At 39.6% G+C, this 13,676-nt stretch overlaps 1 protein-coding gene across 1 annotated transcript in view; it reads right to left on the bottom strand.

Annotated features, from left to right (window-relative positions):
* Nucleotides 1-13,676, bottom strand: part of LOC105991244 (protein WWC2) — a 60,442-nt gene that overhangs the window by 12,727 nt on the left and 34,039 nt on the right. The window contains exons 14-18 of the mRNA XM_013023859.1: nucleotides 10,276-10,400; nucleotides 8,078-8,276; nucleotides 6,813-6,977; nucleotides 5,604-5,696; nucleotides 2,004-2,246 (exon numbers count right to left, since the gene is read on the bottom strand). Of these exons, the coding sequence (XP_012879313.1) occupies nucleotides 2,004-2,246; nucleotides 5,604-5,696; nucleotides 6,813-6,977; nucleotides 8,078-8,276; nucleotides 10,276-10,400 (825 nt within the window). The remainder of the gene's footprint in view (nucleotides 1-2,003; nucleotides 2,247-5,603; nucleotides 5,697-6,812; nucleotides 6,978-8,077; nucleotides 8,277-10,275; nucleotides 10,401-13,676) is intronic.

The raw sequence follows: 13,676 nt of genomic DNA, 5'->3' as shown, positions 1-13,676 counted from the left end.
CTACCACTGAGCCACCTTCCCAGCCCCCTAGAAAGACTCTTATCAAGGTTACAAACAGTATTAACAATAAAATTGTATTTTAAAAAGAATGTAATAGTAGATCCTTCCATTATGTGAAGTCACAGTCTTCTGTGGGCCAACTCTCTGGTAGGCTCTTGGTCAAAGAACTTTCGGTGACTGGCATTTATCTGGGCCTGCACTAATACAGCATTCTGAGCCTATCGGGTCTCTCCAAGTGTGAATGCTCTTCCTGCTCACAACATTTCCCCCAGAAGAGATCAGTCTTACAGGCCTGGCATACCTGGGTCACCTCCTTTCTCATGTCAGATCAAATACGAGCCTGCATTCAACTCTAAACAAGCAAGATAACATTCCCTAAAATGCTAGTATGTGTGAAGACTTCCTTCTGTGAGGTAGAACAGAGACAGGTTTTTTTGTTTTTTTGTGTGTTTGTTTTTGCTTTTTGGGCTGCACTACTGGGGAATGCACTCGGGGCCTTTCCCTCATGCTAGGCAAGAGCTCTACCACAAGATCCACACCTTCAGCCCTCTTGTTTATATTTTTCAGATAGAGTCTTGCTAACTTTTGTGCGGGTTAGCTTTGAACTTGCAATCCTCCTGCCTCCGTTGCCAGAGTAGCTGGGATTACAAGCATGAGTCACCATACCCAGCTAGGTAGTAATATGCTTTGTTGCTTAGAGCTCCTTTAAAAATTCCTGATATCCATTTGATTCTTGAAATTCATTATTAAATTTCTGAGTTCCACTTAGTAATGTTACCACTAGTTAAATGACTTAAATGTTCCCAATAGTATTGCAACTAGAAGATTAAAAAGAAATTTATGTGGTGCTGGAAATATGGCTTAGTGGTAGAGTGCTTGCCTAGCATGCATGAAGCCCTGGGTTTGACTCCTCAGTACCACATAAACAGAAAAAGCCGGAAGTGGCCCTGTGGCTCAAGTGGTAGAGTACTAGCCTTGAGCAAAAGAAACTCAAGGACAGTGGCCAGGCCCTGAGTTCAAGCCCCAGGACTGGCAAAAAAAAAAGAAAGAAAAAAGAAAAAGAAGTTTATGCTATAAACATTTTCTATTAGTTCAAGGATACTCATGGACTCCATTTCAGATTCCTACCCAAAGAGGTTGAAAGAAAGTAATATTTCAGCATGTATAATATTTTAGCTATAGGAAAAGTTCTATTTATAGATTACATATGGATGTGAATATACATTCCTATGCCAAAATACAAATACTAATCCTGGGAAAATAAGTCAATTTCATATTTTGCAGATTAAAAAAATTCAGTAATATTAGGTGATAGAATATTAGAAACAATTCTTTTTTTAAAACTTTGAGCCTGGGTGTGGTCCCTCTGCTCTTCAACTCAAGGCAAGCGCTCTACCACTTGAGCCACAGCACAGCTTCCAGAAACAGTCCTTTTTAAGGAGTCTACTTTTGCTGGGCATGGTGGTACATCCCTGAACTCCTTTTACTTTGGAGACTGAGGTAGGAGCATTGAAAATTTAAGGTCAACTTGAGCTACATGGTGTGACCTGGTCAAAAGAAAAATAAATTCCACAAACTCTGTTTCTTAAAATCAGTCATTTTTTTATATTATTTTATGTAAATGTTTATAGGGTGAAATGAAGAGAGAATGCCAAGAGGTTATGACCTCGAAATTAGGAAAGAAGGAGGAAAGCCAGGAGCATTAAAACCAGCAATGTAGTTAGAATTAGTGGGGCTAATGAGTCCAGAGGGTTAGTCATCAAACATGCAAAGATACTATGTCATTCGCTGAGCCAGAGGAAATGCTGAGGAGGAATGCCACACTTCCTTCCTGCAGGTGTGTAAGTGGTGGTGGCAATGTTTTAGCAATATTCCAGGTTTAAAAAAATGCCCTCCAACTGTGGGGAAAGGCATGTTGCAAGGCCCAGAATACAGATGCAAAGAAGAATGAGCTGGGGACCTCCCACATGGAAGGCTGAACCAGATGAGCACTGGAGGTGTACCTGCTTCTCGGCTTGTTTCAGGAGCTTCTGGAATCGCTCGTCCTCCAGCACACCGGGGGGAAGGTCCGTCTCTCCCTGAGCTTTCAGCTCCTCCAGCTTTTGCCGCAAGTCCCTCAGGGCCTGCAGCTCGTCGTTGAGGCGACTCTGGCGGGTGAGAGAGGCCTGAAGGTCCAGTTCTAGGTCAAGAGATGTGCGCACAGGACATTCCTGGGCTGTCCTTCTGAGGACTGGCTGGCAAACCGTCTGGAGGAGTAGAAAACACAATACCCTTGTTACGTATGCAGGCATTATCCTGCCTGTTCTTGCTAGGAAAAGATGGGACTGGTTTTACTTGCTTCCTAGGAGGGTATAACCAGGCCCTGAGGCTTGTTTTGGTTACCATACAAGGTGAGCAGGAGAGGTGTGTATCACTTTCAGGCACAGGCCTGTAAAAACTCAGGAGAGATCTGCACATTTCTGTCTCCACCTCAAATGACAGCAAAGAACCAGACATGGAAGCTCTACCTCTGACTGAGATATGGTTCAAAGACTCTGAAGAATGGTATAAGACAGTAAGCAACCTGTAAACTGTGAATCTTAAGTGCCACAAGAAGTCAGATGAAGGACAGGTCAGAACCAAACTAGGCTGGGTAAGAAGGCATCAGTACAGAGTACAGGGAAGTATTTCTTGCCTATATTCTCAGCAGTGAGAGTAGAAAAGAAGAGATTCCTGGCTGGGAAGGTGGCTCAGTGGTAGAGCACTTGCCTTGCATGCCTGAGGCCCTGGGTTCGATTCCTCAGCACCACATAAGCAAAAAGAAAAAAGCTGGAAGTGACGCTGTGGCTCAAGTGGTGGAGCACTAGCCTTGAGCTGAAGAGCTGAGGGACAGCGCCCAGGCCCAGAGTTCAGGCCCCACGACTGGACACAAAAACAAACAAACAAAAACAAAGAAGAGATTCCTCAAAGGAATTGGTACTCTGTGAGGGGAGAGAGGGGGACCTCAAATATGGTAAGTGGTCTAGTTTAAAGATCTGGGTCAAGTGTGGAGCTCATGACAGACAGAAGGGAAAAGGCCCACTTGAGCCTGTCCTTTATTTCAGGGCCTTGGCCCAAGTTGGGATAGCTTTGACTGTCTCCTCCTAGCCTTTTACCTCTTTGTAACAACTTGATGTTTGCTAAATAATTAGGCTTCTGTAACACATTTGAACCACGGCTCTAATTTGGCTTTTTGGTAGTTAATTTGGAGATAAGAGCCTCAAGGGTTTTCCTGCCCTAGCTGGTTTGAACCACTATCTTCAGATCTCAGCCTCCTAAGTAGCTAGGATTACAGGCATGAGCCACCGGCACCCAGCCATGCAGTCTTTCTAATGTGCAGTGGTGTGCTGGTATATGTCTAATAATATCTTCAAAGTATTCATGTAATATCACTGACATGAAAAGAGACATGCACAACTGATTCTTGTGAGCCAGATGAAGAGGTCCAGCACCCCAACGCCAAGGGCATAAATCCCTAATCCTGCCTCCTACTTGGGTGCATCTTGCACTGTGTTTTGCCGATGCTTTATTCTCTTAGTCTCCCTACACTATTTTCATACTGCAGTTCCTATCAGAATTTACTCTCTGCTCATTTCCATACCTACTTCCTTAAAAACAATTTAAAAATCATAATTTACGCAGCGTTTCGGGATTAACCTCTGTCTGGTTCAAGTATGTCTATGAACTTAGTTTATAAGTAACCTGCACGTTTTCAGCTTCACTTAGCTCAGCAACACTTCTGGTTAAAATGTCTCTAAAGTAGGAAGACAAGTGACTTAGAAAGGCGGTAAGAAGAATTTTCATCCTAGATGATGGAAATTTTGGTGCTTTCAAGCACATTAAGTGTGGAAATCTGAAAGATTTACACTGTATATTTTCCTAGAAATGTTCAATGCTAAATAAATGTCAGCATATTGACCTTCAAGTTATATATATGATATATATATATATATATAGTTATAGTTATAGTTATTTATTAATTTATTTTTGGTGCCGGTCCTGAGGCTTAAACTCCTGGGGCTTGGTTGCTGTCCCTGAGCTTTTGTGCTTAAGGGTAAGGCTCTACTACTTGAGCCACAGCTCCACTTCTGGCTTTTTCTTCTTTTTTGATACGCATCTCATTTGGACTTTCCTCCCTGGGCTGGCTTGAACCTTGATACTCAGATCTCAGTCTCCTAAGTAGCTAGGATTACAGGCACAAGCCACTGGCATCAGCTAGGAGTTATGTTTTTATTACCTTCAGGTAAGTAGGAAGTTAAACCAAGGGGCCGTTATCTAGTTGTGTGTTTAGTACTTTGCACATGGTGCTGCTAAAGATGATGAATGCAGCTCACCTTCCCAGGTCCCTCCCAAGCTGCCCTGTGTGGTTCTCTGTTCATGTATTTCATAGTACCTAGTGCTTGCTTATCATTTCCCCATACCACCCACCTATGAATTGCTCTACAGCTACCATTTTCCCTCTGACATGTTAGCCAGGGGTCAAGGCCCAAACTGCCCCGATGCCTCTGACTCTTCTGCACACATCTGGGCCCCTCCTCCGGATGATGGACTCCTGTCGGCAGCCAACTCACTATCGACAGAGTTCACCACACCGTGTTCTGTGCTTATCGAGTAACATATCTTAAGCTAGAATGGGAATAGCAAACAAATAGTCTTCTTTTAGTATTTCAGCTGGTGGAAGTAAACGGGAATTTGTGAACCATCTGAACTGTCCAACCTTTTAAATATTTTATCAGACTTTCCCTTCAAGACGATCTAGAGGTTGCTGGCCTCCAGGAACACTTGACCCACTCAACAGTAACTTTAACCTTCTATGAATAACTGTTTAAGCAAGTTACAACATCTGCACTAAAAAATAATAAAGAAAAATAGAAAACACATGACCTCTGTAATTGTCCCTCTGAGGAGCGCTTGCTTGGGGAGGCGCCAGGCTTCCCACTCCTCCCACACTGAACCAGATGTGATGCAGAGAGAGCGCAGCCACTGTTGGAAATGTGTTCAAACTAAAGTTCTGTTTCTAAAAAGGAGTACCAGGAAATGGAAACAAGTTGTTTTTTTTTGGGGGGGGGGTACAGGAATGGAGGGAGGGAGGGTATATAAATGCAGTTAGTGTATTCAGTGTACACAATGTAAAAAATAAACTAAGTAACATGTGGGTAGGGATGGAAGGGGGGAAGGGGAGAGAACAAAGGAAGGGGTGACACTGTCCAGGAAGCAATGTACTCATAACCTGATTTATGGAATTGTAATACCTTTGCATAACTACTTAATATTCACAACTTCTAAAAAGAAAAAAAGCAATGTGTTCAAACCACTAACAGGCTTAGTATGCCCCTTCTTTGGAGACCCTGTACTCTAATTTCTAGCCTTAAATATCACAAGTTCTAAACCAGCAATAGGCAAACGAATCCTTTCAAGGACATCCTCTCCCTGGCTCCCCAATTGACTTAGCATCAGTATTTTTGTATGACTATACTGTCCGACAACAAGGAGCAATAATATGCAACTGTTCTGGAATTTACTCTTGGCAGTTTATGAATCTGGATGGGTCTGGGATGGTGTGAGGTGACTGAGGACATACATACCCTTTTGACACGCAGGCTACGCCGCTCAGTGGAGTTTCTCACAAACAGTGATTTTTTAGCCAATGTGGAACTGTCACTGTCACTCCGATTTAACTGTCAACAAATATTTTTAAAAAGGTCACTGTATAAGAGAGTACCAGTGGAAATGAGAATCAAGAGGTTTACCAAATAAAATAAGTACATATAATATAAACTAATCCCCCACCACCACTAAGCTACATCCTCAGCTCAAGAGTTAATTACTTGAAGAAAATCCTCCCCAAATACATTATTTCCCGTTCTATAGTTTAGTAGCTTTTTTTCCCTGGAAAACGTTTCAGTAACCGCCTTTTGATAGTTATTATCCAAAGTGCTATGTTATTATATATTGTTTAAAATAAAATGATGCTCTGTACTTTTAACTATAGCTCACCTTCAGAGTTAAGAGAGTTTAGCTCTCTGGAATAGTCTAGATTGAGGGAGCCCATGCTCACCCCTCTGCTCAATGTCAAATTATGAAGGAAGCCTCTTCTGGGCTCTACTTCCCATTCTCAACTCCTTAACTTGTGCTACTGTCTTCCACAGCCTTGATACTCACCCAAGATATCTACCCATCATATTCCTGGCTCACTGAAAAGAATGAAAGTTCTACAAGGTGCAGAAATGAAAAGTATCTACAAATATTTTTGACTAGAATGAATAAATTCAGATTTTTAAAAGCATCTCTAACCCATTTATGAAATCTATCTCACTATAAATCATAAACACTTCTAGAAACAGAATTTGGAAAACAATGGAAAGCCCATAATTTTCTTCACGGAGCTATGAGCCTGATTGGGTCCAGAGGTATTTAAACAGAATTTCTGTTCTAAAATCCAATTTGTAAGTTTCATTTCAGCAAAATGAACATGTTGTGAAGTACATATGATATTGAGCAAAAGTAGGCAAAACAGACTTGAAGCTTTAATGTTTCTAAACATAAAAATCCAAAAAATTCTTAGTGCTGAGATCTTAAATTCCACTTACTTGCCAAACCAATAACATTAGAACCAACAGGACATGAAATTTGTGGAAACAGAAACCAACAAGAACCCTCAGCGTGTGATTCTCTATACACATATTTCCAAGCATTTTCAGCCACACTGTCTGTAGTCAGATTGTCCTATGGACACTTATGATAGGACAGGCAGCTAAAGTTCCTAGTGCCTCATCTGAGCACTGTCACCTTACCCTGCAGACGTACTGGCTCCGTTCACCCGGGGAAAAGGTTTGCGAGCGCACGATCACGCTGCTCCTTACGAAGGGATGCTGTCGAGAGCTCAGGCTGCTCCGCTCTTTGGGACGAACTGCCACGCTGTCATGAACTGCTTCATCAGTATTTGTCTCTTTATCAACCTAAAAGAGAAGGTGGCAAGTTTTCTGGAACTGAGAGTTGTGTGTGTACATTTATACTCCTTTCCTAATGATGCTAAACAGGAACTTGTCTAGCACTGAGGATGTCCCTTTGAGAAAGACATGCATAATAGAACACAGTACTTCTGAGGAGAAATGGGAGAATGGTGTTCTACGTTCTTCTCAGAAAGTAAGTAGGTAGGATGATAGCTGTTCAATGAGGTAAAGCACAAATAGAGGTGTTACAGTAATAGGTCAGATGTAAAATGAAGATTTAGACTTAAACAGGTTCTACAAAGAATGCTGTTTGGGAAAATATCATGTTCAATCCCTAGTAGCATTTGCACATGCTAGTACACCCATACATGTGTACATGCGTGCACCTCCCACCCAAGAATAAAACCAAAGGACTGGCATTTTTAAAATTCCATTACCAACATCCTGTGTGTCGGCATCCTCAAAGCTTACAGACTTACTCTAAGCTGTTTGGGAATGGCCTCAACACACTCCTCACTTAAGAGAGAAGTTGCTTGTTTTCTAATATGGTTGGTATTAGTGCTTGAACTAAGTTATTCACCATCGTCACAGATTTCAATCAGAATTCCAACTAATCAAAATCAACTTAAATGTTTACTTCATTCTTGAAATAAAGTTTGAACCCTGATATAATTTAGTCAAGAAAATTATTCAAGAAATTCAGGAAAACCATTTAAAAAATTTTTTTGATAGGGTCTTACTTACTACAGAGTAGAGGTTGGCTTTGAATCTGTGATTCTGCCTCAACTTCCTAAGTGCTGGGATAACCAGTGTATGATAGGATGCACTACCATGGCGAGTTTTAAAAATATTATTAGTATTCACAGAATGCTGGTAGAAAGTAACTAGCATTGTTTTTCTTCTTTTATCAAGTGAAGAATCAGAATTTTGGGCCCCTTAGAAAAATTTACATTTACAATGCTTCTCAGCAACTATCCTTATATAAGCCTTCAACTTTTGGATCAAAATCCTGACACAGCATTACACCTGAAGAGATAAGCATCCTCTGAGTCTACACAGTGCCTGGAAGTTTCTGTTTCAGGGCAGGAGAAGAGCGGAATATTCACCAGGGTGGGAATTCCAGTCGGTGGCTGACTTCTACAGTCTTTGGCACACTCCTTTTCCTTCTGACAGCTATCTTCACTCATCTGCAGCACATTGGTGCTTGAACTTAAGTCTTCTGTACAACTAGTGCCTTTTACCAGTTTAACTGCAGTCTCTTTTTCAGCCACAATTTTGTCAGAGGCCTCTCTTAGCATTGTTAACCTATGTTGAAAAATAAATAAATAAATAAAACACACTTTAAGCCAAGTACTTCATAACCAGTGCAACCTGGGAAATAAACAATAGATTCAAGCTCTTCTTTGGCTCATAAAAAAGAAAAAAACAAAGAAAAAAAATTCACAGAATAAATAATCATTTTATGCTCTAGCCACCTGGAGCAGTTACCATACTGTTACTAAAAATTTAAGACTTAAGAAATCTGACCTAATTTCTAGATGTTAAAATATAAGTATTATTAAAATCACAAATAAAGTTAACCTCAGCACTTAAAAATACTGATTTCTTTTAAACTCAGCTTCATGTGAGCTATTAATTTACTATAAAATAAACCATAGAAGAGAATGGCTTACTCTCAGCTAAGAGTGAATAAACACCTAGAGATAAAAACACCATTACTGACTGTGCTCACAATCTAGCAGAGGCAGCCCTACATAGAAGGAGTTACTACTAATCACCTGAAGACCCAATGTCACACAATCCCATCTCTAATAGAAGCCATGGCACAGATTCTGATGGTATTAAGCATGGTGTTTGGAATATGAAGACAGTCTATGTTTGGAATATGAAGACAGTGCTGGGATGGTTCAGAATACCTCATGCTTTGTTGAGTTTCATGCTTGCTGTATAGAAATATTTTCTGCCCACTGATACCTAATGCTGAACCATGTGTGTTGTGTGGGCATGTGTGCATGTACATTCTGGAGCTTGAACTCATGGCCTGGTACTGTCTCTCAAGGCTAGTGCTGTACCACTTGAGCCACAGCTCCACTTCTGGCTTTTTGGTAATTAACTGGAGATGAGTCTCACAGTCTTTTCTACACAGGTGGCTTTGAACTACAATCCTCAGATATCAGCCTAAGTAAGTAGGATTATAGGTGAAAGCCATTGGCACCTGGTCTAACTGCTGAACTTGAACTGCAATTGGTGGCATATAGACAAAAATGGTACCATCTAGTTTCGTTAAATGTCTGGCCATGAAACAAGTGGAAAAAAAGCAATGATTAAGTTATAAGTTCTTTTATTTACATGCTAAGAATTTTTCTGAAATATGTGTGAAATAAGTTGTATTTTATAAACATGAAAAAAACTTAGTATTTAAAGACACTGTGAGACCTTATAAATCACTCTCATAATTTTGTTCTGCAGTGCTGTTATTATTTATTATCTAGGACTTTTGATATGCCAAAAGTCTCTGTATATTTTTATCACTATTGTAGACCTTTTTTCTACATGTTCATGATTGGTTATTTATGATAAACTCTGGGCTTCTAACAAGTTTAATGTATGCATATTTACATATACACAAAAGATTAATATATGGGTTAAGAGTAGTTCAATCAAACATTATAAGTAACTATATATAGCAAGATTAATCCCAATAAATTACACACTATATATACTTAAAATCTGAAGCATTCATTAGAATTTGATTTTACAAAATAGTGCGAACCAGGAAAGACAGATCGCTGTATGTATGTATGTCTGTATGTCTATATGTATGTGTATACACACACACACACACACACACACACACACATTAGTCTGGATGTTTTTTTATAAAGGGTAAAGTATTGACACAGAGAAGGAAGCAAGAAAAGATAAAAGTATTGAAATGTCTATTTGAAGCTACTTTCTGTGTCATACCACCACCTAAATGAACTCATAAAGAAAAAGAGAGCCAGTTATAACTTACTTATGACTATACAATAAGCTACCATATTTTTCAAAATTGACAGCTTAGTCTTACCTTAGAAAACATTGTTAAAAATTACTTGAAGAATAAAAAATCTGGTTAATGTGTTACTTTGTTCACAATCTTGCTATTACCTCCTGTAACTCTCTAGCCACAACTCCTTGAAACTACATTGTTTCTCATAATCCCAGTGCTAAGACATGAAACTATAATCGTTTCCTGAAAGTTTCCCATGAGAAACTAAACACCTTAATGTGTTCTCACTAGCAAAAGAAAGCAGCTGTTTACCAATCTCCTTCTAGATCCTGTTGCTCTTCTGCTGGCCCTGTTTCCTCCTCTTCTTCTTGTGCTAATTCTTGTTCCACAGCCAATAGCTCGGCTGATGTTCTTGCAAGTAAGGCTGACACTGCATCCTGAAGAATGTAAAACATATGGCAATTAATATCATATACTCCAAGAAACTTATTTGAAATTTCTTCAGAGGCAGGCTGATACTTCCAGCTGTGAAGAAGCAGCTTATACCAGACCCAACTCTCTTACTGTGAGAATACAAAAGCTGAATGAAATATAACAAAAAGTAATAAATACTCCCAAATTTTGTGAAGCAATGCGGAGTGACCAAGGTTATCAGTACTAGAAGGTTAATGTCCCAGAGAGAAAAGAACCATCACAATTGACACACTGGCATCTGCAATTCTAGGCATGAGGTACATAGGCTAAAGAGTCTGGCTGCCTCGGACTGCGGCCACAGGGTCAGTCAGATATCTGAGAGGATTGTCACCAAGTGCAAGACTTCAAGGCAGTCCAAGGGTCAGAGGAAATGAGGTGTAAGGTGAGCCCAATATTATACATGAGAATCCTACTAAGGCATGTGCATCTCCTAAACTGTATCTTTGCAGAACAAAAAGCCTCAAACAGTTAAGGAGATATTTCTGCTGTCTCCTACGGTCTTGGGGAGATAAAAATTGGAAATCTAGCCCCCCAGATGATTCAGGTCATTGTCTCAAACTCAAACTTGACTTCCAGAAGCATGTCTACGGAAGACATATGCCATCTAGGGCCTCTACCTTCCCTCATACTAGCCGGCATTCCAGCAAGACTTGACAGAAAGCCAAAAGAAATGACAAAAGAGGCAGACCCATAGGTGATGTGTACACCGCAGATTTTTGGAGATGGTATTTAAATGTTTACAATTAATAGGCTTTAAAAAAAATACTAAAATGATAGAAAACTTCACTAGCATAAACACAAGGAAAACCGCATTCATTTGTGAGAATAAAGTTCCTGGGGAAAAAATCTTAGGAAAAAAATCTAAAAAAGTATAAAAAGATTATTTTTCAAGAACCAGAAGTTAAATTTGTTTTTCAGTAGCTCAACAGAATCAATGAAAACTAGATGACAGAAAGTGGTATCTATAACACGCTTATGGAACACCTGCCCACCTAGAAAACTGAATAAATGGTCAAAATACTTGTCCTTCACAAGTGAAGCTAAAATTGATACCAACACAACTGAGAGGAATATGAAAGGGAATTGTTCAGCAGAAGGTACATGACCCATGCAGAAGTACAGCAATTCAGAAAGGAAAGAAACTCCATTAGATATGGGAAAGATGTGGGAATATCTGACTACTGATTGTCAATGAAATATCAGTAATAATGTCTTATGGGATTCGAACTTTCAGTCACTAAAATATACTGTAATAATCACACCAAAGAAGTTAAAATTCGTGAACTACTGAAGTAAAGGAATTCGTTGAGATTAGTTTCTACTAAGAATTCATGCTGTTATCTCCATGGAAACAAAACAATATATAAAGCAGTCGTGCCTTATCCATGGTTATGCTTGCTATAGTTTTGGTTACCTGTTACCAACCAATCCAAGAAATATTAAATGGAAAATTCCAGAACTGAGCAACTCATGAACTGTAGGGTGTGAACTCTCTTACTATTTTATTCTGTCCTGTAGAAAATGGATTCTCTTTTGTCTGGTGTATATGCTACCTGCTCATTAGTTACATGGTATTCCTCTCAGGTATAAGATAGAGAGTGCTGTAGATACACAGAGCTTATGTTCAAATAACTCTTTATGTAGTTTATAATGCCTCTAGATAAGAGTAGTAATGCTGGCAATATAGATATGTCAAAGACAAGTGATAAAGGGTTTAAGTAGATAAGTAAATTTAATAAAGGAAGAAAAAAATCGTATGTGGAATTACTAAGATCTACATTAAGAATAGGATAAAAATGCAATCAAATGCATTTATGCAACAACACCACAAATCAATGAGATCTGATAAACACCTATAGAATATTCCATGTAACAGTAGACTGTGTATTTTTCTCTAAAGCATGAAACTAGCTTCAATAAATTCAAAAGGACTTAAATCTTACCAAGTATATGTTTTGGTATACTGAAGTAAAAGAAATGAGAAGTTAACAAATGTGTGAAAATATTTCTACTCTAAATTGCAAAAAAAATAAGAAAGAAAGGGAGAAGGAAAGTTGCTAAAGTAGTGCTTAGAGGAAAAGTTATAGCTGTAAACAGTTATATTAAAAAAGGAAGAAAGGCAGCTGAGCACAAATGGCTAATGCCTGTAATCCTAGCTACTTAGGAGGCTGAGATCTGATGGTTGCAGTTAAAAGTCAGCCCCGGCAACGAAGTCCAGAGATACTTATCTCCAATTAACTACCAAAAAGCCAGAAGTGAAGCTGTAGATGAAGTAGAGCATTTAGCCTTAAGTGCAGAGACACTTATCTCCAATTAACTACCAAAAAGCCAGAAGTGAAGTTGTAGTTGAAGTAGAGCATTTAGCCTTAAGTGAAAAAGCTCAGAGATAGCACCCTGGCCCTGAGTTCAAGCCCCAGGGCTGGCACAAAAGGAGGAAGAGCAAACCTAACAAACCAATTACTAAATGGGCAAGGGAACTAAAGAGGGACTTCTCAAATGAAGAAATAAAAATGGCAAAGAAACACATGAGGAAATGTTCATCATCCCTGGTGGTGAAGGAAATGCAAATAAAGACAACCCTGAGATACCACCTTACCCCAGTCAGAATGTCCCACATCCACAAATCAGCCAACGACAAATGCTGGAGGGGATGTGGAGAACGAGGAACCCTATTACACTGCTGGTGGGAATGTACACTTATACAACCACTTTGGAAAGCAGTCTGGAGGGTCCTTAGAAAGCTAAAGATTGACCTCCCTTACGACCCAGCCATACCACTTCTAGGCATCTACCCTGAACAACAGGAACCAATATACAAGGACACGTGCACCTCCATGTTTATTGCAGCACTGTTCACAATAGCTAGGATATGGAAACAACCCAGATGCCCCACCACAGATGAATGGATCCAAAAATTGTGGTATCTATACACAATGGAATATTATGCAGCCATTAGAAATGACAAAATAATGGCATTTGCAGGGAAATGGATGGAGCTAGAAGGAATCATGTTAAGCGAGGTAAGCCAAGAACGAAGAGACAAACGGTACATGGTCTCCCTGATAAGTGGATGCTAAATCCAAAATGTTAGGTGATACGACAAAACTAACAGGACTTAAGAAACAAAGAACTCCCACTCATCTGGTTGAACCACTACTAAATATCCCCACGCTGCTGCTCACATATATGGTGTATAACATGTGAACACCGTTATATGTTACAGACTGTGATAGACAATT

This window comes from Dipodomys ordii, unplaced genomic scaffold (assembly GCF_000151885.1).
Source record: "Dipodomys ordii isolate 6190 unplaced genomic scaffold, Dord_2.0 Scaffold4, whole genome shotgun sequence".
Lineage (NCBI taxonomy): Eukaryota > Metazoa > Chordata > Mammalia > Rodentia > Heteromyidae > Dipodomys > Dipodomys ordii.
Note: the sequence above shows the minus strand (reverse complement) of the source record. Positions and strands in the feature narration are given on the sequence as shown.